At 41.8% G+C, this 23,504-nt stretch overlaps 1 protein-coding gene across 1 annotated transcript in view; it reads right to left on the bottom strand.

Moving 5' to 3' along the window:
* Positions 1-1,030: 1,030 nt before the first annotated feature.
* LAS1L (LAS1 like ribosome biogenesis factor) overlaps positions 1,031-23,504 on the bottom strand; it is a 28,402-nt gene continuing 5,928 nt past the window's right edge. Inside the window, exons 7-13 of the mRNA XM_037407992.1 lie at positions 20,646-20,755; positions 11,918-12,003; positions 10,965-11,180; positions 9,611-9,749; positions 8,638-9,020; positions 5,990-6,131; positions 1,031-1,440 (exon numbers count right to left, since the gene is read on the bottom strand). Coding sequence (XP_037263889.1) covers positions 1,350-1,440; positions 5,990-6,131; positions 8,638-9,020; positions 9,611-9,749; positions 10,965-11,180; positions 11,918-12,003; positions 20,646-20,755 — 1,167 coding nt within the window. The 3' untranslated portion in view covers positions 1,031-1,349. The remainder of the gene's footprint in view (positions 1,441-5,989; positions 6,132-8,637; positions 9,021-9,610; positions 9,750-10,964; positions 11,181-11,917; positions 12,004-20,645; positions 20,756-23,504) is intronic.

The following is a 23,504-nucleotide window of genomic DNA, read 5'->3' as shown; positions in this document are numbered from 1 at the left end:
TCTAAAGATACAAGAAAAGGGGAAGGGCTTACATGAAAAAAATCCCTCCTAACAGAAAGAGAAGTTTGTTTTCTTTTGCATTAGTACTGCTTGTTTTTAGAGAAGGAAATATACAAAGTATCTTCCATTTTAAACACTTTTTGGCTATCTGGTAAAGGGTAACTTCAGTAGAACAGGATGACAAAAAATTAGAACAAAGAAATAATACTCAGATTATGGACCTCTAGCTAAGTCTTTACTTGAGAGCCAGCCCAAAGCATCCATGAAGTTGCTGTTCTGAACTTGTAATTCAATCCTATCCAATGTACAGGTAAAGCTCTAAGTCCCATTTTGTGTCTCTTTCTACAGAACATTAGCACCTAATGTCAGCAGTAACTCTAAAGAACCAAAACCATCCCATTTCACATGCCACATGACATGTTCCTGTTGCAAATTATTAGACTGACTCAGAAGGAGGCTCTGTCTTACCCTCTCACAGATGCACTCCAACAAGTTCTTACTGAGGAGTCCTGCAATAAATGTATGCTTAAACCCCTGATTTTTGACAGGTAATTGCAGAAGCCTCCAAGTTCCAAGAACCTTTGAGACAGGTAAAGAAAAATTAATTTAGGCAAAACCAGCTGGCAGTCCTTTTCCTCAACAACTTTCCAACAAGGCACTCAAGTCCATTTCTGCAGTATTCACACTAGCTCTCAGCAATGACCACCGTATTAGTTAACAGCCTCAGCAAAATCATGAATAGAAACAACATCAAGCAGAAAACTTTAAATAAAAAGAGGCAGCAGTGGTCTCAAGATTATAATTTGAAAAAAATGGTGAAAAAATTTTTTTTCAAAGATATTTATGCACTCGTGTGAAATCCTAGTTAGATGAAAACTGTAGCACAGTATTATCCTGGCAAAATCACGCAAACTCATACAGGACAGTATTAGCGTCAACTGAAATAGGAAGGGCTCAGTGGTCTGGCTAACAGGGGCCAGAGGGCAGTTTCCAGAATACCTGAGTGAAAAGGAAAAACAGATCCAGAAAGGAGGTTTGCCTTCAGTCGTCTGTATTTATTAACAACGGAAGAAATTACAGAACACTGAGGGATTCCAAAGTACTCAACTGGATTTGGTAAACGTCAGCTAGAGCTAAACGTTCAGATGATGGTTAAGCAAGACAATGGTTACTACACATGGAACTTAAAACACACCATCTCTATAAAGTATTGGGTTTATGTGGTAAAAATCAGTAAATCTTTACCAAAAAAAATATATCCTGGAGCAGCTATTTCCTCATTACCATTACCAGTTCTTCCATGCCACTTCTCTTGTGCAAAACTGAACGTTGCAGAGCACTCTGCTGTCTTAGAAAAGCTGAAGGCCACTTTTTATTTTATGGAAGTCATTCTGGGTCCATAACAATCCCCCTGTTGCAGGAATATTCAATTCTGCAGAGCTGTAAGAGGAAGAGAAATAAAGCACATAAGCAGAGAGCTGATTCAGAAGCTTACATCACCAAAGTAACTTTGATAGCACTTTAAACTTGTTAGCAAGTTTTGTTTCCAAAACAAAATGCCATTTCTCATTCTTGGCTCTGAATGTTTAGCTGCTGGAAGGAACGTCCTTAGTTACTTCAAGAAAGGCAACAGCCCCCGAGGTGCCGAAGGTACCAAAGCACAAAGGTTACCAGTAACTAACAATGGTGAAGGAGATGTGACTTCAGAAATAACCAAGGACCAATTTCCAGCTGAAGCTTCATCTGTCCTTTGCAGCCAGCCACACAAGCTGGTCAGGTGAAATGCTAACACAGCCAGTGGTGGACATGGAAACACTCTGTCAGGAGTTACAAATGTTACTTCATCTATACCTTCTGCACATGGAAACCAGCGGCTCCTACAGCTTCAGGAAGGCAGCACAGGAACTAGTGCATTAACAGAGACTTCAAAGGAAGCTGTTGTTTGGTGACATCCCCAGCATGCCAAGTACTTTCTAATTTTAGAAGGTAGCTCACTCAAACAGGCGTAAAATCCCTTTTCATTGCGGAAGTTGCCCAGTTAGGGCTGAGCCCCAGGAGATCCCCCAAACTACAACCCGTTTACTTGGTATGCTGCGTTAGGGAGCCATGGAACAAGTAGGATTTTATATACTGTACCCAGAATAAGGCACTGTCAAAACACAAGGCTCAAAGAACAGTTGGAGAACATACATAAACCTGTCCCTACCCGAAGTTTTACTGCTTGAAGGAACTTGAATCACTACCGTGTTGTTAAGTAGATCATTTTCACTTGTTTTATGAGAATGGTGAAGGTGAAAGCTACATTTTATCAATAAAACAAATCTTTAAAGGATCCACTTGAAACCTGGTATCTGACGTGAAGAAGAAAAAGGGAAAATCTGGTTGTCTTGTGCACTTTTTTCACCTTCTCTATTCCTTATGCCCAAGGAAAGCTCATGTACTCCTAGCTACAATCTAGCATCCTCCAAGACAGGAATATATTTCATGCCTACTCACTGTCTTTACCCTTCAGCATGTATTAACCATCCCTTTCATCTACTTGCTTATGCATCTCATCCTTAGGACAACAAAACCCAGTCATCATCCATGACCATTTAGTGATGAATCCCATTTTGAAATATCAGTGTAAGCACTTGATGCAATCACTACAGCAATTTCATGTCAGTGACTCCACCCTCAGAAAACTCTCCAAGTGGTCATTATTTGCCAAATCTGCTCCTGTTGTCAGGTAAAACTGACACTGGGAGTAAACAAAAAGCACATATGCTTATCACAAAAACCAAACCACCTGCCTGAGGATGACAGCAGCTATTCAAAGCTTCAGAGGTTGCCCCAGCAACGCTAAACAGAAACTTTGTCAATACACACAGCATAGATCAGAAAACCCACCGAAGAACAATCTTTTGGGACTAGGGAGGAAGGAAGGGCAAGCTTTTCCAAAGTATCCAAGCATCACAGAAATTTATGTCTCACACTAAAACAAAGCCAAAAAAACATATGAAGACAGAAAATAATTCCTCCAAACAAGACTGAAATGTTTGGAAAATGTTATTTATACAACTTCAAACTATACACTGAAAAACTAACCAGTTTTTCTAGTTTCTAGAGGAATTCCTTTGTAGAGCACAACTCGGAATCATTAGGTATGAATCATTAGAAACCACTCCAAGAAATATACTGGGATTGTAGAACACCTGAAGCCTACAACACACAAGTCAAAATGGGCACATGCTACAGCTGATTTCAAGTCGCAGCTTATGAACAAGCCAGAACAGTGAATCACACTACTCCGTATGTACTTAATTACAGCCTCCATAATGATGATATCAGCTACCACGCACAGAAAAACCAACCAAGCCAATAAGGATTACATTAAGAAAGCCCCACCCATCTCTTGCCAAAGCCTGCTGACTAGGTGCCAATTGGTATTGATTACTGCAGCCAATTAGAATTCTGCTGCAGCTCCTTATTCTTATCAATGAACCCACCTACCCAAACATCAAGTCAAATGGCTTTAAAGTCTCTGAGATCAAGCATTCTATCGCTTGTGACTACAGCGAGAGAGCTGGGGCTCTCCAGACTAGAAGTAGATATGCAAATTTCAGGAATTTGCCTTATTCCCAACATGGAACGTGTTGCAAGAAACATGATTCATAGCTGGCTGATACCAAAGGTCTCTTCTGCTGAATCAAAAGGGGTTTTTTGCTTCCAGTATATATTTACTCTTCTTTTGGGGATGATAAAACTACCAGAAGACAGAGTTACCTGCTCTCTTCACAGTTTGAGGGGAAACTCACACAGTGCTCAAAAGCACAGGTCTTGTCAGTGACTGACACCATTCAAGAGAACTCCAAAAGGATTTAACCTCTTGCAGAAGTGCTGGAACCAAGGACTTTATCAAGTAATTGGACTGTCAGAAAGAGGAGCAGTAGGAAAGGACAGTTTCTTTTTCATTACCTAGCTATCTCTGAGATGCTAATTTTACATTTCAATTGGATGAATCAGGCAGAAACAATACCTTCTCAGCAGGCCTGAACTGGCAAGAGCAGACTAGTCCCAGGGAAGATGACGAAGAGGGTGGAGAATGGGAACCTTGGTCTTTGGAAGGTTTGGAACTGGAAGCTAATCTGAAGACAACTCTGAGAATATTAAAAGAGAGGAGTATGTGCAAGAGCTCTTCCCAACATAACACCTCAGGCTGCATGACTGTCACTGTTATTCACATTTTTTTTTAGAAGCTACTAGATTGGGCCCATCAACTACAGGTAAAGAATCACTGATTAAGAGAGTTATCCTATCAAGTGTTTAAGCAAGTAACTGCCATTCATTCATATTCTGAAGTGTTCCTTGGATTAAAATACATATAAGCCCATCTCCCATTGTGTATGTGATTAAACTGATTTGATAGCTTACAGCATTCAGGTTCCTTTGCCTTCAAAGGGTGAAATAATGACCCCATTAAAATGCCTTCAGTACGATGGTTTAAATGGGTAAGCTTCATCTAGTAATGGAGGTGAACTGACTAAAGCTTTATAGAATGCTACCATTAGTTCCATGACAACCTGTGTTTCTTTACTGAGGTCAGACCTGCAGCTTAAATTACTAGCTGCAGCTCTGAAAAGGTCACTGGGCAATGCCAAAATGCTGTGGCTCAGGATCAAAGCCCCAGTTAACAGAAACTTGAGTTTTCAAACCTGCTGAGGCTGTGCTAATAACTTGAAACTGCTAAACAGCAGTATCTCACAATCCTTGTGCTGGTTTCTTTTAGAAAGAGCAGGAGTGAAGATGGTAAGGTTATAAACTCGCTTCACCAAAGGACACCACGGAAATCACATTTTTTATTGCCAATTATGCCACTGCATTTAACTTTCAGGCAGTGCAAAAGACCCACGGAGTGCAAAACAGAAGCACCTTCCCAGAAGGAAAGAACAGCAGCAATTACAAGCAGCAACTCCCAGACCGGATGACAGGAAAAGATGGAGACAAATGCAGAAAGCCAAGTGTTGAATATATTCTTTTAACTTCAAAGGATGACTGTTAGGGCTTCATGAAGTATCTTCCAATGATACTGGTGAGCTGTCACAGCAATACAGGTAGCAGTAACTTCTGTGCCCATCAACAATGCAAGCACACGGTCAGATTAACGCAATACAAACAAGCAGGAAGCTTCCCGTTGCAGCCGGGCAGGGTGAAGAGAGTTTGCCTCATGCTGGGTTACCCACAGGATGGAAAACTGGGACTGCAGTGACACAGACCTTGCTCAGGAAGTGTACTGTAGTCTCCCCTTTCAAGCATACAGAACAGAGACACATCTGATGTGAAACTCGCAGCATATTCACCGCCCCAGTTACAAACAGCCAATTCCCTCCTCAGGTGTTACAAAAGCAATCTACAGCCAACCACCTCCTGGGGCTACCTTCTCTCCTCATCTTCAGGCTTTCCCACTAATGCACCTCAAAGTGTCTCAGCAAACCACTGTGCATTTTAGAACGACGACTCCTTAGCCAGTCTGGGAAAACTGACAATGGGGAGGCTAAATGACTTCCAAGGCTTCTAGTCCTGAATGTTTTAATTGCAAGGCCACAGTTCTTCCCATCGAAGTTATTCACCCCAGCGTATCACCAGGCAGTCTGCACCAGCTCTCAGTAGCTTGTTTTAAAAATTTGGCACTTCCAGACTAGTAACTCTAAAGCATCAGCAGACTGCATCTTACCAAACAGCATCAGGCAACACTGAAAGTTGTTGGCCCAGTCTGAAAAGCAGACTGTTATGCTGTTAACACCACCACTGCAGAGGTCCTTCCGAACACACATTACTTGAAAAATCCATGAGAAGTGCAGTTAGTAGAGATTGTAGTAGATACATAGATCAAACAGAAGTAAAAAGGAAATATTATCCTTAATTTTTCACAACATACAGTACAAGGCACAGAGAGAGAGAAATGCATTTCATGGTTCAGGGGCAAAGTCCTGCCCACACCATTACTCACTTTGTACTGGGAGGCTTCCACTCATCTCTCACTGGCTGATCAAGCAGGGACATCATGGAATAATTATCCAACATGAGACCATCAGGGTCATCTGTCTGACCTGGGAGTTTGCCAAGAGGAAAGTCTTTCCACTGTACTTCATCTGGGTAAAAACAGTACATAAAGAAGTCTGAGCTCCCCAGAGAGATTTTCAAAAATACAAGATCCCCTTGAGTCCACAAACACTGTCTCACACAACTCAGCCATTCAGCAAGAGTGAACAATTTCAGTATTCTGCAAAAATAAGCTTGAGTTCTAACTAATTTTATTTCTAACTTTACTATCTCTTCCAAAGAAAGTCACTGTAGTATTTGAGACAACAGGGACACATCTAGAGTCATGTAACATCATACAGCCTACACAGCACAGCTCGTCCAAGCTGCTGTGAGACAATGCCCATTAAAAGAAACCTCACAGTATTCTGGAGCAGCCCTTCAATATTTACCTTCCTCTTCCAAGCATACTTTGGTTTGAAAACGTACACATTGACTTACATACAATAATTTAAAAAACAATTACTCTGCATACTTCTGTAAATGGAAAGAGGTATTTGTACACATAGGAAGATACAAAACAGCACCTTTGCATCCAGTAGCTCATTTCTGCAGTGAGACGAAGCATCAGCTTCTTAACGACTCGCTGACAATAGCAGCTGCACAGCAACAGTGCAACAGTGACTAAAGAAGAACTGAAGCTACAAAAGTAGAAGGGTGCTTCTCTTCTAAAGAGCTTCTAAGAAAGCTAAGAAAGCCTTATTAATCCATAAAGCAATTCTGGACCCACAAGTGGGCTGGGATGAGATGGCAAAGAAAAAGAATATCACAAAGTCTTGGAAATTCTGTTATTTGTTTTTATGAGCACCTATTGCTGTTTCCACTCCATGACTTCATATCCGTTAAATTTGGCTTCCAATGGGGGCCAGAAACGGCACAATGGGAAATCATCACAACCGATAACGTCAGTAAGCCCATTCCTTTATGGCGTGGTGCTAAAAATTCAACGACAGTTAAAAGACAGTTCCCAACTAAAAAGATACTAATTGTTATGTGTCATTGTTTTGACAAAAAGATTTCTTAAACCTATGTGCTCTCTTGATACCAGAACACATTTCTGGAATGCTTACAAGCAGCTCAGCAAAGACCAGCAGACAGAAGCCTTCAGAAGATAAGGCACCCCACTCCACAGAGCATGCAATAATTACAAAAGCTATTTGAGATCCCTGCTAAAATCACCTACAACTTGGCCATTTCCTTCTCTTTGCCTGAAACCGATTTGTTTTGCGTACCTGATATCTGCTCAAAAACCCAAGCATTGCCCTAAAGAACTGGCAGATTTATTTGTTTACTGTTCTTGGGCATTTAATAGAACAAAAAATCTTGACATAGGATAGTGCTTTCTAAGTGTTATAATTTTACAATTAAGAAAGGGGCAAATATAGCATTTGGTAACATCCAACACAGCTATAAGGCCAATTACCATTGTAAATATTTAACAGGCTAAGAATACTCTTTGGGGAACAACATAGTAAGTAGTTGATACACCACATGTTACCATGGGTTTGTACATACCTCCTGGCTATAGTTTCAAATTGTTTCAGGATGGTAACCACACAAATGTTATTCAAACAGAAATTAAGTTTACCCACAAACAACTACAAGAACAGAATCTTCACAGAAATAAGGTGCTTCAGGACACAACGCGTGTTCTTTCGGTGAAAGCTTTGCTTGACCAGAACCGAAGTCACTGAACTGTTCTCAAAACATCCAGCTCTAACAAGCTGTCCACATCTGCACAACTAAGCCAAGCTGCTTAGGCAGATCTCTTTTGGTTTTGGTGTTTGTTTGTTTTGGGGTTTTTTTTTGGGGGGACAGCTGTTTGACTTGAGTAGGGTACAAGACTTCATTGTCTTCTAATCGCTGCTTTTCTTTGTCATCCTTTAAATACCATTTTGCCTCCAACTCCTCTCCACCAACTTCCTCCTCCTGTCTTCAGTCCCTCCATACATCACTTATCCAAAAATCTTGTTAGCTACAGAACCCTCCACCCCAATGAGAAAGTATGGCTACCATAATAAAGCTAAAAAAACACTGGATATGCTGTTTATTCCCTCTAAACACTTGCCTTGCTCCTTTTTTTTGCTTGCCAGCATGTCGTAACAGCAGTTTTCCTGGAGCATGGAAATTACAAGCCTATGAGTGGTGCTTTCCAGCATAGCCAAACTGTGCTTTCAAATATCCCCATGTGTGACAAACAGAAGTCCAAGAAACATGCATGTTTTCTTTGCCATTCACAGCTGGGATATATGTGCCCCATCAATGGGATACACTGAAATTCTAAACAGTTTGCAAAAGCCTGATAAAAAATTTAATGAGGCAGTAACAACATGCTCCTGGAAAAAGCACTCATAGTATTTAAAGAGTTTAAGAGAAATGACCCCTGCACATAAACAGAAGATTGGAGAGAAAACCCCCGAGTTTTCAGTGATTTGGCAGTCAGGTGATTTTGAAGCATGCTTCAATTCTGGTCAGGCCCAGAGAGCTGAGATGCCTTTGCATTTCAATTAACACTTGCCAGTGACAAAGACTAAGTCTTGCAAAGTCATTTTTTACCTGCAGTGATCTGCCAGGCCGACCCTTGCAGTGCTGCCCTTTTCTCAGCAATAGCCGCCAGGTTACCAGAGCGAGCAAGTCCTTCCAAAGGATTTGTTTCAGTTACCATCTCTTCTTCCTCCTCCTCCTCCACCTCCTCTACACCATCATCTCTCTCCAGCACATCATCTTGTTTCTCTACAGTCTGTGCTTGATTTTTAACCTGATTTTCTTGCCTGGCCCTCCACTGTAAGCTCTCTATAGTATAAATTGGCTGTTCACTGCAGTCTGAAGAGACGCCTGGACTGGACAAAGGGCCACCTCCTTCTGTGTAAACTGAAGCGAGATAGAGAAGGTTCTTCCGCGAAGAACGTGGCAAGCGAGGTCTCATGATTGTGAGAATCCTAGAAAGCAAAAGGTCAGCGTAAAAGTCTTAGAAGCAAAAAAGACTCCAGATGAAAGTTTATCAAGCTGAGCAGCCTTTAAGTGTGAGTTTCCTCCAGGACAGCTCATTCATATATCTCCTCTTAACAGGTAAAATCTGATTCTTCCCTGGTGAGTGGATGCTGAAATATTCCTTCTTTGTGATTAAGGACTTGGGATACTTCTAATGGAATTCCTGCTTTGCTGTTCTCATGTGAACAAGTTACCACCTGTGCTAAATTCGTATAGCCTGTATAAGCAGTCACATCTCTGCTACCAAGTCACTTTTTTTCTGATCAGGTTGCTTCTATTCAAGCTTTTACCTCCCCCGATAATCTCCGCTTTCATTTTGAGGGCACAATCCTCTTAAATTCTCCTCCTTCTTCTCTTGGTAAAATCAGTGGGGAGACGAGCAGCAACAAGTAGGGCTTCCTACGTACCTGCCACAATTTCTACTAGATGCAAAGGAAGGGAACACACCTATAACTCAGCATATCACAAGAGAGCCGGCCAAAGCTATTACAAGAGCACTATTTGCTGTCCCTTTTCTAGGTCACCGGATCAAACTTACAGCTGAAGAAGGTGTGGGGTGGCCCAGCAGGGAGCTTCCAAGCAACTATCAGTCAGTCTTATCCACTGCAAAGGAACTTTATGGAGGAACAGCTCCTTCACGGACACCTGTTTGTTACAGTGTTGTTGTCTCTTCTTCCCTTCAAAGAAGACAATGAAAACAACAAGGTGCTCAAAACTCGTTACAAACACGCCCTTTATCCCCTTGCTTTTTTTACCAGAACACTCATTCTCAGACAAGCTGACATCCCAATCCCAGTCCATGACCAGATGTACTGACCAAATACATCAAGGTGCTACAAGGGACTTGCCAATGCACTGACAGCTAGGTTATGTGTGCATATAACACAGATGTGAGCACAGCAAGATGTAGATGTTCCCAAGCTGGTTCTCTGCATGCCATGCCAGACAGAAAAGCCACAAAATGTATTTGTACAGTATTGTCCCAAATATTGTCCCAGTATGCTGCTTCTGGGACCTGAGATCATTCCAGATAGCACTGCAATGAATAGACTTAACAGCTGGGAACTACCACCACTTAGGAATCTTGGTACATAATAGATATGCTCAGTGCTGACTGCAAGCGTCAAACATTAACCCACGACTGCCACAGATACTGGCAAAATCTTGGTGCACACTGAGCCAGACCAGCAGAAGACAGAAGAGGCGGCACAATTAGCCAGCCAGAAACCTCCCCAGGGTTACACTATATTGCACTATAAAAGTCCTGTTATCAGAACTCCCGTGACACTCTTTGAATAATTAAATCTCTTCCCTGCCCTGTCTCTGGAGTGAGACATTCTGTCTGCCTGTTTAAACAGTTCTAAGGAGTTAAGAACAGAAAACAAAATACTATTTATTACTTTTGTGTAAGCCTAGAAGGCATGAAAATCCTGTGATAGGATTAAAAAAAGACAGCAAGACTATGTAAGTATCTTGTAAAGGCAGGCTTCTGTTAAGTGAGGAGAGAACTGGGAACAGGGACAGAACAGGTTGCATACAACATCATCTATTTGTTGTCTGCTACTGTTATTTCCTACAAGTACTAATATCTGGAAAAAAGAGCACTTAAGGGCCCAAACTTTCATGGGGGAGATTGGCTATTCCTATCTTGAGGAGGCTGCAGCATAGCTGCTAATAACAATTTCAACATGCTAAGAAATGCATGACATACATAAGCTGCTGGTTGAAAAGTGTAAGAAATGCAACAATAAAAGCTCTACACACACATGCCAAAATGTAGCAATTAGGTTATTGCAGTTTCCATCTAAAGGTCACACCACTCCCCCAGTTTTCACAGTAGTACAGAACAGACCCTTACACTACTTACACACAGAAATTCCATGCATACTCACCAGCGTTTACTTTGGCAATGCCAGTCAGCATCTCAGAAATCCAGTTGATCAAGAACTGAGGCCGGAGTTCTGAAGAGTCAGAACATTCCTTCAGTTCCACAAACATTTTCTCTATTAGGATCTGTGTAAAACTTCGGGAAAGGAGGCCTGTCAGCAATGGCTGCCAAAAGCAGTAAAAGGTCTGAGGAATTTTGAACTGCCATAACTCTTTATTTGCTGCAGTAAAAAGAAAAAACCAGAGAAGCCAAAATTCACTGGTTTGTAATTTTTTGTGAACCACTGGTGTGACACTTGTTTGAAACTGAAGTAGTTTGTTCTGAGGTATTTCCTGGGATCCTCACTGAACCTGGAACTATTATTTTCTTATGCTAGGGAAGTAAAACAAGCAGCAAATTGATAATTAACAGCTCACTGAAAGCAAAAAATACAATGCCTGATCTAATCACACGGTGAACCATAGGAAAAGCTGTTGAGGTCCCAGGGAAACTGACAAATTCTTAATTTTCAGTGCCCCTAGGTACCCAATTCTCTTGCAGAAAATCTGTGCAACTCCAGGCATACAGGCAGCAGCATGGAACTAAGATGCAACTGGTGCTCAAAAATAACCATTTAGATTTGCTCCAAATCTTCAGTGTAGAAAAGAAACTAGTGGGAGTTCACAAAATCAGTAGCTATTGCAGACATGAGCAGAGATGCAAGCTTTGAAAGATGTTTTGGCCAGCCAGCATTCAGTGCTGAAGAGCTATCTTTCCATGATAAGAGATTTATGCAAAAGCAACAGCTATATATGGCCATAAAGGGGTCTGGAGAACAAGTCAGAAGATGTTTAAGGACCCAGACATATGAAAAATATGCAGAGAATTACAGATTTCAATATAATGAGAACAAAAGAACAGACCTGGACATAACACTAGCTATGCACTTTTTACTTATGTGGTGCCCAAAACACTAACCTTCATACTTGATATTTAACATCTTCAGACAATCCATCTTTGGGATGAGAAAGCCATCACTGAGAAGAGCTTCAGCCACTGCCTCCCTAGAGCAATCACAGAGTCTGATTAATGCCACTTAGTCCTTTACATATTAAACCCCCACTTCTACCAGTTCTGAAACAAGTTTGAGAGCCAAATGCCTGGAACTACGAGGAGGTGATCCAGCTTGTTGTAAAGCACTAAAATCATGTGCCAGTTTGGGGCTGGATATATCCCACTAGACTTGGAGGGAATGTGCAAATTGCAACAGAAGCAGAACCCTGAAGGAAACATTTCTGCTCGAGTTGCAGAGGCAAATATTTCGGTATTTCAAAAGCACAGGAACATTTGTCATAAACATTTCACAAGCACAGAACATTCATCATACTGAAATACCTATGGTTTGCAATATGATCCAAGTCTTCTGCCAGTTGGCCAGCCAAGATTTGAGGATCTCTGGCTCACAGAGCCAGGTTCAGGGGAAAAGCCAACCCTGCTGACCTGCTGGCAAGGCACACTTAAGGCGCAGTTCACACAGCTGTTCGGCAGGTAGGCTGTGGCAGGGTCACAAATGCTCTTCCCTACAGCACCTACAGTTCTTGCTTGGATGTCTTCTGCCCTTATAGCTATCCTGCGAACTTCGGTTAGTCTGACAGCACTGAACGGTCAAGCTAAAGTACCACTTCATCTCCTGTTAGGCTGGCTTAAGTCAAGTGGAAGACTGAGGGGACCCACATAGGCTCAACTGACACTTGAAAGTAAAATACAGCAAAAGGGACCGAAGTAAAATTCCCATAACTACCCCAATATCCAGCCATGGGATACTCTTTGAGTTCTTCTGTTTGTGCTTCTATCCATAAGCTTGTCTATCTGTGCAAAGATACAGCACTAAAATAAACACTTCTCAGAATAAAACCCAAGGTGGCCATCTTTGAACACCGAATAAATTCCAAAGAAATAACTGCTTTTGCTATCAGACCTGTTGGATTTGGAACGGTAGTACCCATGTCAAACACAGCATAGTTTGGTATAGAATGAATCAAAAAATTCACCTTCTCCAGTAGGGGTGACTTCCAAATCTAAACATCCAACCGTGACATAGATCCAATACAGGATTTTTATAAATACGAACAGCAGCTGAAGATCTCGGAGTGCAGAAACAACACACACAAACACTAGACCACTTTGTCATAAGCAGATGATGTGGTGGGAAATCAGAAGGGCAGTGGTAGAATGTAATTTGTTTCTAAAATACAAGCCCACTTTCAATTCCCCTCTTCTCTGGAAACTGCTCCAGCCTAACTACCATGAGTCCTACATGCAATGACTGATCATCACCAACTATTAAGGACAGCTCCATGCAGACGGCAGCTTCAGTTGAGAACTTTTCAAGCAGAAAAACATCTGACTAAAAAAGGTCCACTGGGTCAATTCTCTGAAGCAGACAACAGAGGATCCTTTGCAGTTAGCTCATTCTGCTTTAGGTCTGTAGGAATCTTCTGCCCCCTGCATAACCCAAATTACAGGGTATGTTGGCAGGGGAAATGAAAGGCTTTACTCAGAATTACATTGGCATTCTAAATTACAAATGTACTTTCATAGGTCACTTGACATATTCAAGGGAACTCAAACTCTCATACCTCTGAGTGCACAATCCAAGTTGCCAAACCTAATGAAGTCACAGCCTTGCCAATGCATTCTGCGCCTTCCTCCCCTTCATGTGCTCTATTTTCCATGAGTGAATAATAAAAAAATTATTTTAAATTAAGCACCTTCAGAAATACACAGGAGACTGCAGGAACAACCCTGTCTTCAGCTGAGAAGGACAGTACCATTAGTCGGTCCTTCAGAAAATTCCAGTCTCACAGAGGCCACTGAGGAAGCACTAGCGATACATGACAGACTCCATATGAATGAGAGAGGAAACAGTTGCACCATTTCAGGAGAGATATGAAGCAAAGCAGAAGTGATTACCACAATGGCATTCAAAAACAACTTCTAGGAATCTCTGTGTTCACTAACATAAACATAAAAGCACAACTTAATGTGTAAAGCTTGCAGAGTTTGTTTTTTAAGTAAAAAACTTACTTGATTATAAATTGCTGCCTTAGTAGCATACTATTATTCGTCTTCTCAAACAAATGTCATGGTGGAGAACAGACTGATAGCAAGGGCTAGAGAAAGTAGAGCTTTTATTGAGTTTCTGAAGAAGAGAATCTATGACCATTCACACAAGAACGTTTAATGGAGAATTCCCTCTAAAGATAGATAAATCTGCACTTAAAAGAAACCCCATGCCATGTCACTGTATTTATGTTGCTATTTAAAAACCAATGGAAACCAGAGTGTGATAGGGTCTCATTTTCAATACCGTTAACATGCTATTATTGATAAACAGAAGTAGAATATACATGGATGAATCCTTTCTGGGAACTGTCTTTAATCATTTTGGGCTCTCAAATAAAGTGCATAGGTGGTTCTAAAAAGCTGGATAAAAGCACAGCCTTCCATTAACTGTGAATACAACAACTTGTGTTATTTAAAAAATGCATCTGGATGCTGGAATAAAAATAGCATGAGATGAAGTAGGCGCTCAAGGATGAAATATGGGACCAAGTGCCTAATCCTAGAGTTTGCTCTACCATTCAGAGGCTTCCAACCCACCTCTGTCTCCCCTCTACAGGAAGAATTTGCTTTTGATTTGCCTGACTGTTCATCACGCTCAGCCAGCTAAACTTGGTTCTTAGTGGGATTTAGCATTTGTCCATAAGGCCACTTGTTTGATGTCAGCTCATGTAGCATTTATTCAGATGCAGTGTGGCCTTTGTCCTGTTATTCTCTGAAATGAGCAACACAGTATAAGTGTTCCAACAGAGGAGAGCTTCAGTAGAAAATGCAGATTAATTGGAATCATTTTCTCTCAAGCAAAACCGTATTATTCAAGCAACTTTCCAATGTTAAACAACATACAGACTCTAATAGGATTCTTCATTAAGCCACCTGCCATACTGCAATACAAATAACTGTACGATACTAAGATTCTCCCTTAAGGATCCAGACAGGAGAACAGGTCAAGTTGGGTTTTGAGACAAGGACCTGGCTGCATGAAGCACACTCCAAAACTTCCTGAATAAGACATCATGGTTCTGTCAGCAGGCTGCCAAGGAGATGGCAAGAGGCAAGTGGTTAGCGAGATCTTCTTGCTTCTCCCTTCACCCCCAGCTCAACTTTGACACAGTCAGGTGTTTTTAAAAGCGTAGCGAAGGCAGCAATCTCACTGCAGTGCTAGTTCCAGCCTTTGCTGTTCTGGAAGAAAAGGACCTGGTGGTGCTAGCTGATGGCCAGCTGAACATGAGCCAGTGGTGTGCCCAGCTGGCCAAGGAGGCCAACAGCATCCTGGCTTGTATCAGAAACAGTGTGGCCATCATGACAAGGGCAGTGACTGTCCCCCTATACTTGGTGCTGGTGAGGACACACCTCAAATGCTGGGTTCAGTTTTGGGCTCCTCGCTACAGGACAGACATTGAAGGGCTGAAGTGTGTCCAGGGATGGGCACCGAGCTGGGGAAGGGGCTGGAGCACAAGTCCTATGGGGAGCAGTTGCGGGGGTTTAGCCTGGAGAAAAGGGGCTCAGGGTGGACCTGACTGCTCTCTGCAGCTGCCTGAAGGGGCTGTAGGCAGGTGGGGTTGGTCTCCTCTCCCAGATAACAAGTGACAGGACAAGAGGAAACGGCCCCAAGTTGTGCCAGGGGAGGGCTAGACTGGATATGAGGAAAAATTTCTTCACAGAAAGAATGGTCAAGCACTGGAACAAGCTGCCCAGGGAGGTGGTGGAATCACTGTCCCTGGAGGTGTTTTAAAGAACACATCGATGTGATGCTTAGGGACATGGTTTAGTGATGAACTTGGCAGTGCTGGGTTAACAGTTGGGCTTGATGATCTCAAAGGTCTTTTCCAACCAAAATGATTCTGTGATTCTATGGTTCTGGCTGCAGGGGAAAAAAACCAACTGTGTGCCTGTAGGTTGATTAGTCTGCTTGAAATAGCTGGTCTGCAGAAAGGACACTCCAGCAAGATTCAAGATGTGAATTTTGATAAGGTCTTAAATTGATTTTTCAAGTAAATAATTTTCACCCTGCATGATTAAAACAGAGAAAGTAGGCATAAAGAAGGCTTAAATAAGGGGAAGCATGGCAGCATCTGGCTTACATTGCTTGAACCAAAAACGGAGTTTGAGAATCAATAAAGTAGCTCTTTGATATAAAAACAGTCAGTGGAAAATGAGTACATCTCAACACCCTGCTAAAACCTGGTCCCAATGATTGCTCCAGTGACTGTGGAACTGAGCCTATACTGTCACTGTGGTGAAACATTTCCATTACATCACTATTATTTCAGGTACTTCACAGAGAGCATTGCAGAAGTGCCACAAAACCCATGCAGAGCTACCACGTGATGCATGACTGCATCTTACACAGGGGCTTGGAAACTAACACCACCCTCACAGTGGTACCCAGCACTAGAGCCACGCTCAGCACTTGGTTTCCAGTTGTCCTAGCAAGAATGAAGGCGGCAAAGGTTAAGGGTCATCTATTCAGCTTTGAAGAAAGGCGTCAGTGAAGTAAGTCCCTTGACCCACTTCTCTATCTCCTAATACAGAAGTGAGAAACTCACCAGGAGAAATAATAAGCTGGGTGACCAGACTTCCACATTCTCCTGCAACACAATGCCCCCTCCCTGCTTTGGCTTTGCCAGCTCCCAGGAATAAACACGTGTGTGAACACAGTCAATCCACTATGCAAAAATCAAGGCAAATGCTTTATTAAAGCAGCTGGCCTATTTGACATCTACTGCTGACAAGAGCAGAAAAATACAGAAAAGTACCAAAACTAGGTGTTTGTAACCAGTATGTTATGCAGTTCCTAGGGCTTTCTGGAGCTAATACCGCTTAAAGAAGCAAAAGGAGTCAGAGAGAGCTTGTAAAGTAAAAGGAATAAGGGTTGGAAACTCACTGCCGAAGCTGTTCTGATCCAGTAACATGTATGTTCCCTTTCCACAAGTTTGGCTCAAAGTCTGGAATTGTGGAACCAGTATTTACTGGAAATAATACCCACACATATATACCAAGAAAAACATTCTTGCCGAAACTTCTCTCTGAACACAGGCAGTTAAAGGCAACTGCAAAATCTCTCTGCAGTAGCGTCACCACCAAAGGGTTTGGCTCTTTGCAAGTTTTGCAACCTGTGAGCTGTGAAACAGCACCCCCCACCCCCCCACCCCCACCCCCCCCCACCCCCCCCCCCCCCCCCCCCGTTCTTGGCTGCTGGAAGTGGGAGATTTCCCCACATATCAGAGTAGTTATTTTAATGAAGTTGCCTCATCATTAGGAGTCGATCAGGAAACCATAAAACAGCTAACAGAAACAAAACCCACAAGACAGAAAAGAATACATCTTTATAGCCACAAAACCCAGCTTCCTCCCGTCTGTTTTCTTTGCCTTATTTGAAGCCGGTGCTTAAGGGAAACATCAAAAAAGCCTTATTCAATGTAGCACAATGCAGGGAAGACCAAGTTCTTATGAAAACATTACTGCCAGATTTGACTACTTAAGAAATGACAGATACCCTAGAGATACTATACCATCAGACTTTTTTGTTGGAACAAAGGATCCAGTGATGCTGTTTTTCACAGATTCTTGTCTCGCCTTTGAAGTTTCTTTAGGTTACACCTAGCATCTGAGTTTCATACCCTTATCTATATTATTGGGCTGGAATTCCAAACAAAGCTCTCAGAAAGCTGGAAATGAGATCAGGCTCCTGAGGTGTGCCACCTAGTTCTAGGACTTTCCCAGATAGACATCAATCTTTTTAAACTGCTTTAACTTTGGAAGCAGCATCTCCTAAGCACGCTGGTGCCCTGTAATCCATGCTATCACATACTCTTGGAGAAGGCAGGATGTAAAACCAATTCTATTCTACTGCCAGTTTACCTTCTAAGCAAAGCAGTGAAATTCCCAACACGTTGTGCAGGAATTGTTTCATTTATAATCTACAGCTATCCTAAAATATTTCCACAAGTGGGTCTTTTTGAAAGACAGGAAAAGCCTAACCCTTCCATTTGACTGACCAACACATAAGCAAGCACACAAGCCTACGCATTGCAGTTACAACAGTGAAGCACCCTAACTGCTCATCCACAATAACAGCTTTCCAGAACAGAAGATTCACACACGGGCACTTTTGGACTAAGAGAAACTGTTTAACAGAACATGAAAACAACACAGACTCCTTCCAAGCAGGAGGTGGTGTTGGGGGCGGGATGGTTACTTTTCAAGTCTTCTCTACATCTGCCAGACCAGTTTCCCGTAAAAACAGTAATGCAAAAAAAGCTGTCACATTCTGACGACAGCACCCTGTACAAAACAGCTTTCCACCAAACCAGATTCAAGCAGCTTAAAGCTGCACTTAAATTCAATTCTGTTAAACTGTTTCAGAGGTGTCAGGCTGACTGCAGGAAAGCAAACTCCTGCTTATTTGCCCACTGATCACACACTACAAGCAGGCCTACGCAGGCTCCTTCCACTATGTTGTCCTTAGAATATCTGCTATTTGCTCAGGAGCACCCTTCAGAAGCAAGGGGAAAAAAACGTAACCAAGCTTGTCAGCAGAAAAGCTAGTTATGGCAAGCTGTGATAACTGTTGATAACCATTGATGCTGCGAGCAAGCACCACTTCAAGCCAGACTGCTACCAGTATCCTGGGGTTGGGAAGTGCTCTGGAGACAATCAGTCCTCTGCAAAGCAGAAAACTGGCTATTGACATTAGGGGGTCTGGGGGTTTGTTTGTTAGTTTTAAGGTTACTAATTCCAGAGAGAGACTAGAGATTCCCCATTTTACTGCACACTCCTGGGACAGCAATGGGTCCATATTAGGATTCTATGTTAGAAAACTCATCACATGCTGTGGTCTTTTCACTGAACAGAACTCCAAAGAGACTTCCCTTCCCCACACACCTGCTCTCCAGCCGGAACACAGACAAGCACAGTAGCAAAGGTTTAATTGACAGCCCTGCCTCAGAATCCATCCCACTCACTTGCTGTCTGTTCTAACAGTTTAGGCACTGCCGAAACTGTGAATTCAGCCTAAAGAGCTCCTCTGAGAATTGCCCATGACATAAATATATAGTGTGAAGCGCTTAAGATAGGAACTTGAGACTGTTTAAAGGGAAAAACATTAGCATGGTTTTGTTGTGCTAGTAGTAAAGAACAAGCATTGCTGAGCCCTGGGAACTGGCTGGGTATTCCAAGTGTTGCATCCTCAAATACACCATCAGTTCCAAGGCTTTCAAAAATGAAGCTGCCCCAACTCCTCTCTTCACCCTCCAGCACGTGGTATTTCACAGCTTGACGAGGACCACAACTTTGAAACACTGGTGCCTCAAAGGCCACAAATACAGTCACTAGCATCTAAATTCTGAATATTCTGTCAGAAGACCTAGTTTGATTGATGAAGTAGATTATTTGTTCTTTTGGAAATGTGCACAAGTCGGGTTGAATGTACTTTATGCAGCTTTATGTATGGGACAAATAGCAAGAGCTGACACAACAGGCAGTCCGTATAAAGGTGATGACAGACAACTGCTAGAACATGATTTAACACACTTTCATGGAACATCATAAAAATGTTTTGCAGAATCACTGCACAGCAAGTGAACCAAAAGCACAGTATTTTCAAAAACAACTTGTTTTGATCATGTACTTATAGGACAGTACTGTTATGAAAAGCAACTTTTGCACAAACGTAAACTAATAGGAGAGCATGCGAACAAGGTGTGGCTAACAGGATGCTCAGTGAGAATCAGAATCACAGGTAGGTGTAATGGCTTGCCTTTGGTACACAGGTACCTTCCAAGCATCTAGCAACAGGCAGTTTAAGTGATATAGAAGTCCCATGTTTAGTAAGTTATGCTTCTCATCGCTGAATATTCATGCCTTCTTGCTCATTACTCCATGCTCAGTAACCAATGGGCAACACCAATAAGGTGCAAGTCTCTTCCTCAGGGTTTTCTTTGGCACAGGATCTGATAACCTCTTAATCAGCAGCTTGTATGGCATATATATTTATACTCAAAACATAGAATCATCTAAGTTGGAGAAGATCTTTAAGATCATTGAGTCCAACCATTAACCCAACACTGCCGAGCCTACCATGTACATCCGGAGTTACAGCTCATCCCTGTAACATGCTACTCTCTCCCCTCTACAGAGTTACACTGATCGCATTTCTCAGTGGGACAAGATCTTAATGCAAATTTATACAGTAATGATAAAGTCTCAACTGGGTTCTAGAGACCCTGCAGTAACAGAAAGATAGAAAGTACGGAAAAAGCCAAGTACTGCTCTGCAATTATGAAGAATTCTAAAGGCTACTGTGAAACCAAAGTCTACACAAGGTTGCTAGGAGAGCTTTTGAAGACACTGAAGATCCTGACATGCCTTGGGGTCAGCACAGCTAAGTCAGGGACAACACCCTGGAGACCATCTGGCACAGGAAACATTACTCATTAACACAGATCAACAACTCAGTCCTCAAAGATGTTGAGGAAATCAACCAGGTGCTCTCTCAATGATCAGCTGAACGACACAGTGAAAAGGCAGTGCAATAGCTCCATACGGTACCTTTCACCTCAGTTCCTTATCAGAGACACACCTGTTCTCTTGCATCAGGTCTTTGATCTGAGCCAAAATCCAGTCCACTTCTGAAGAGGAATCAGACCACAGCTCTCGAGATTTTGAAACAGACTGCACTGTCTGCATAACCTGAGTGAAGGAAAAATCCAAACATTAACAGAAAATATTCCTCAATGGTGAACAGAAAGGCATTGCTACTAAGAGAAGATGCACATGGCCATATGCACTTCATTATCAGCGCTTCAAAAAACTCACAAAAGTTTCCCTTCCTAGGAGTATATTAAAAATTAACATAAGCCACATCATACTTGGAAAAGGCCTCAATTAAAAAGGCAGCAGCACCAAGAAGTCAGTCCTGGCATCCTCATTCTGGTTCTAAACCTTGCTCTCCCTGACTTCAGCACAAACCAGGACAGACTCATTTTGAATCATTAACTCAACATCTGGGGTGGGAGTGAGGTTGCCTACTCAGGACAAGGTTTTGCCAGTCATATTATACATACAGTAGATCAAAATGTCGAATCAACGCAGTCATCTAGCAACCTGTAACCAGCTGAGAGCATCTGATGAGTAGGAGCAATACACGAGACTACTAGGCTGTACCAAGAATGGAAAAGAGAATACTGAAAGTTAAGAGTTTTCTTGGTTTGACATACACCTTATCTGAGCCTGTACAGCAAGCTAAGACCTGCCTTCTACGTATGCTCCTTGAGCTACCCAAGTAGCAATTTACCATCACCACTTCCTATAAAACATTGGTATGAAGCATGTTACATCACTGACAAGTATCTGGCAGATTCTTTTTGGAAGATAGTAACTACTGAGAGAAAAGAAAGAATTATTTTTCCTGCCAGGTAGGAATGTAATGTAAAATGAGACTGGAACACCAAGGTGTCATTTTCAGGACTCTGATTAGCTCTCTTAACCTATATATGCAAAGCTACCACTGCAAAAGATACTTTAGATGAAAAATCAAGTGTAAAGACATGACTTAAAGTGACTAAGTACCTCTACCCTATGCACATGAACAATTAGACAACAAAGTACACAGCCCCTATGACAGAGCTTATTTTGGCCTAGTTTACAACTTCAGAGATTTATATAAACTTCTAACTATAATAAGTAGTTAACAAAATAGCCAGAGAAGTATCTGGATCAGAGACTGTACAGTTATACTGTTATAATGGTGACTTAGGTATAGGTGATTCTCCTACTTCATGAAAAAGATTAGAGACAGACTATACATTTACGCAGGGAGACTAGCAAAGACACGTACTACTCTTTCTATGCCAAACCAGGGAAAGCATTTGAATATCAGCCTAAAAAAAGCTTCAAGTAGTATTTATTTGATATTTGGAACATTCAGTTGCTGTCATGGTTAAGAAATTATTTGCATGCACCAAACCATCTGCCCTTAAAGGGTGCAAGAACAAACCCACGTCATTTTTTTCAATCCATTTCTAAGTTTCAGAGATTTTATCAGCTATAATCAGTTTTAGATTACAGGTCTACTGTTCTACAGAACAGAGTTTCAGAGGCCAACAAAGGGCCAATATGCTTGCACCCCTTCAAATTACTGGCAACAGTAATTAATGCATAAAATTAGTATTATGTTTTTCATTAAAGACAAACTCAGTAAGAATTGGCAGGTATCAGCCACAAGGAAAAACATTCCTTGCGCTGACCAATCTTGGCAAGGCCTCTGCTCACTCTTACGCAGTGTACCTTAAAGTGGCAAAAATGATACATTAAAAGAAGCTATATCCACAACACAGGTATATACAGAGCATTCATTTTTCACAGTTCAGCTGTACTTTGTCAGTTGACAGACTTGGAAATGCACCACTTGAAATCAGTCAACAAGAAAGGCAGCTTTACAGAGTGAACGGAGAAATTTCAAAAGCACAGTATGCAGAATTCAATTAAATTGAGGCATGTAATATAGATTACTCTTCAGCATGTATTTACACCGTTTTGACGGGGTAAGAACAGCTTCACATGTGCTTTGAAACAAAGGCTTTGAAATTACTCTTTAGCAACTGCCTGCCTACTCCCTTCCCCATTAAACCCTGGCCAGTTTAAATTTTGAAGTTGCATTTTCCTACTTGGTTTGAAATACTTCCCTCTGTTCTGTTAATATGTTAAGAGTTCACTCACCACACATAATCAACTTGTCTCCTTTATGATGCAACACAAAAAGTACAAAATAAGCCAGTACCAGCTACAGAAAGGGAAGGACAAACAAAGGAGAATCATGTTATATACTCCAAAACCAAGACAATGAAGGAAGTGGGATGTTCATTTTCAATAAAATTCTTGACCCTAGTTCTCATTGCTGATTAAGTCTGCACTTCACTGGAACATTAGCACACTTTCTCCTTTAGGCCCTAGTGATATTAATTGAAACAAAAGTGAGAACAGCTCCCCAGTAACAACAGTATGTTGGTGAGGTCATATCCAAAGACATTCTACAAGGTTTGTAACCCAGCTCTCAACACATTTTAAGAACCATCCCATTATTAAGAAGGGGAAACTGATCAGGGAAAGATTTCTGGGGCAAATTATTCACAAATCTTAACTGCAGCACCTTAGCCACTGGTCCCCTGCAAAAGTATATGATGGATGATAGAACACAGAAGCTAATGACTTCTGAATGACAGGTCTCAATTTCCAGACATGCTAGGATGAAAACAAACCAAGCACTATCCACATCCACAAGGAAGACTTGGGATCTCCAACAAGTACGTATCTCATTTATAAACATGAACAAAGTGTTCTCATCCATCACAGCTCAAACTGCTTGTTCTCTGCAGTGAAGCTTCTCTTTGGCAGCCATGACTGACAACAGCAGGAGAGGTATCTGAAGAAGGAATTAAAA

The sequence above is a fragment of the Falco rusticolus genome, chromosome 14 (genome assembly GCF_015220075.1).
Source record: "Falco rusticolus isolate bFalRus1 chromosome 14, bFalRus1.pri, whole genome shotgun sequence".
NCBI classification, from domain to species: Eukaryota; Metazoa; Chordata; class Aves; order Falconiformes; family Falconidae; genus Falco; species Falco rusticolus.
The sequence above is the reverse complement of the archived record's forward strand: the minus strand, read 5'-3'. Positions and strand labels throughout refer to the sequence as shown.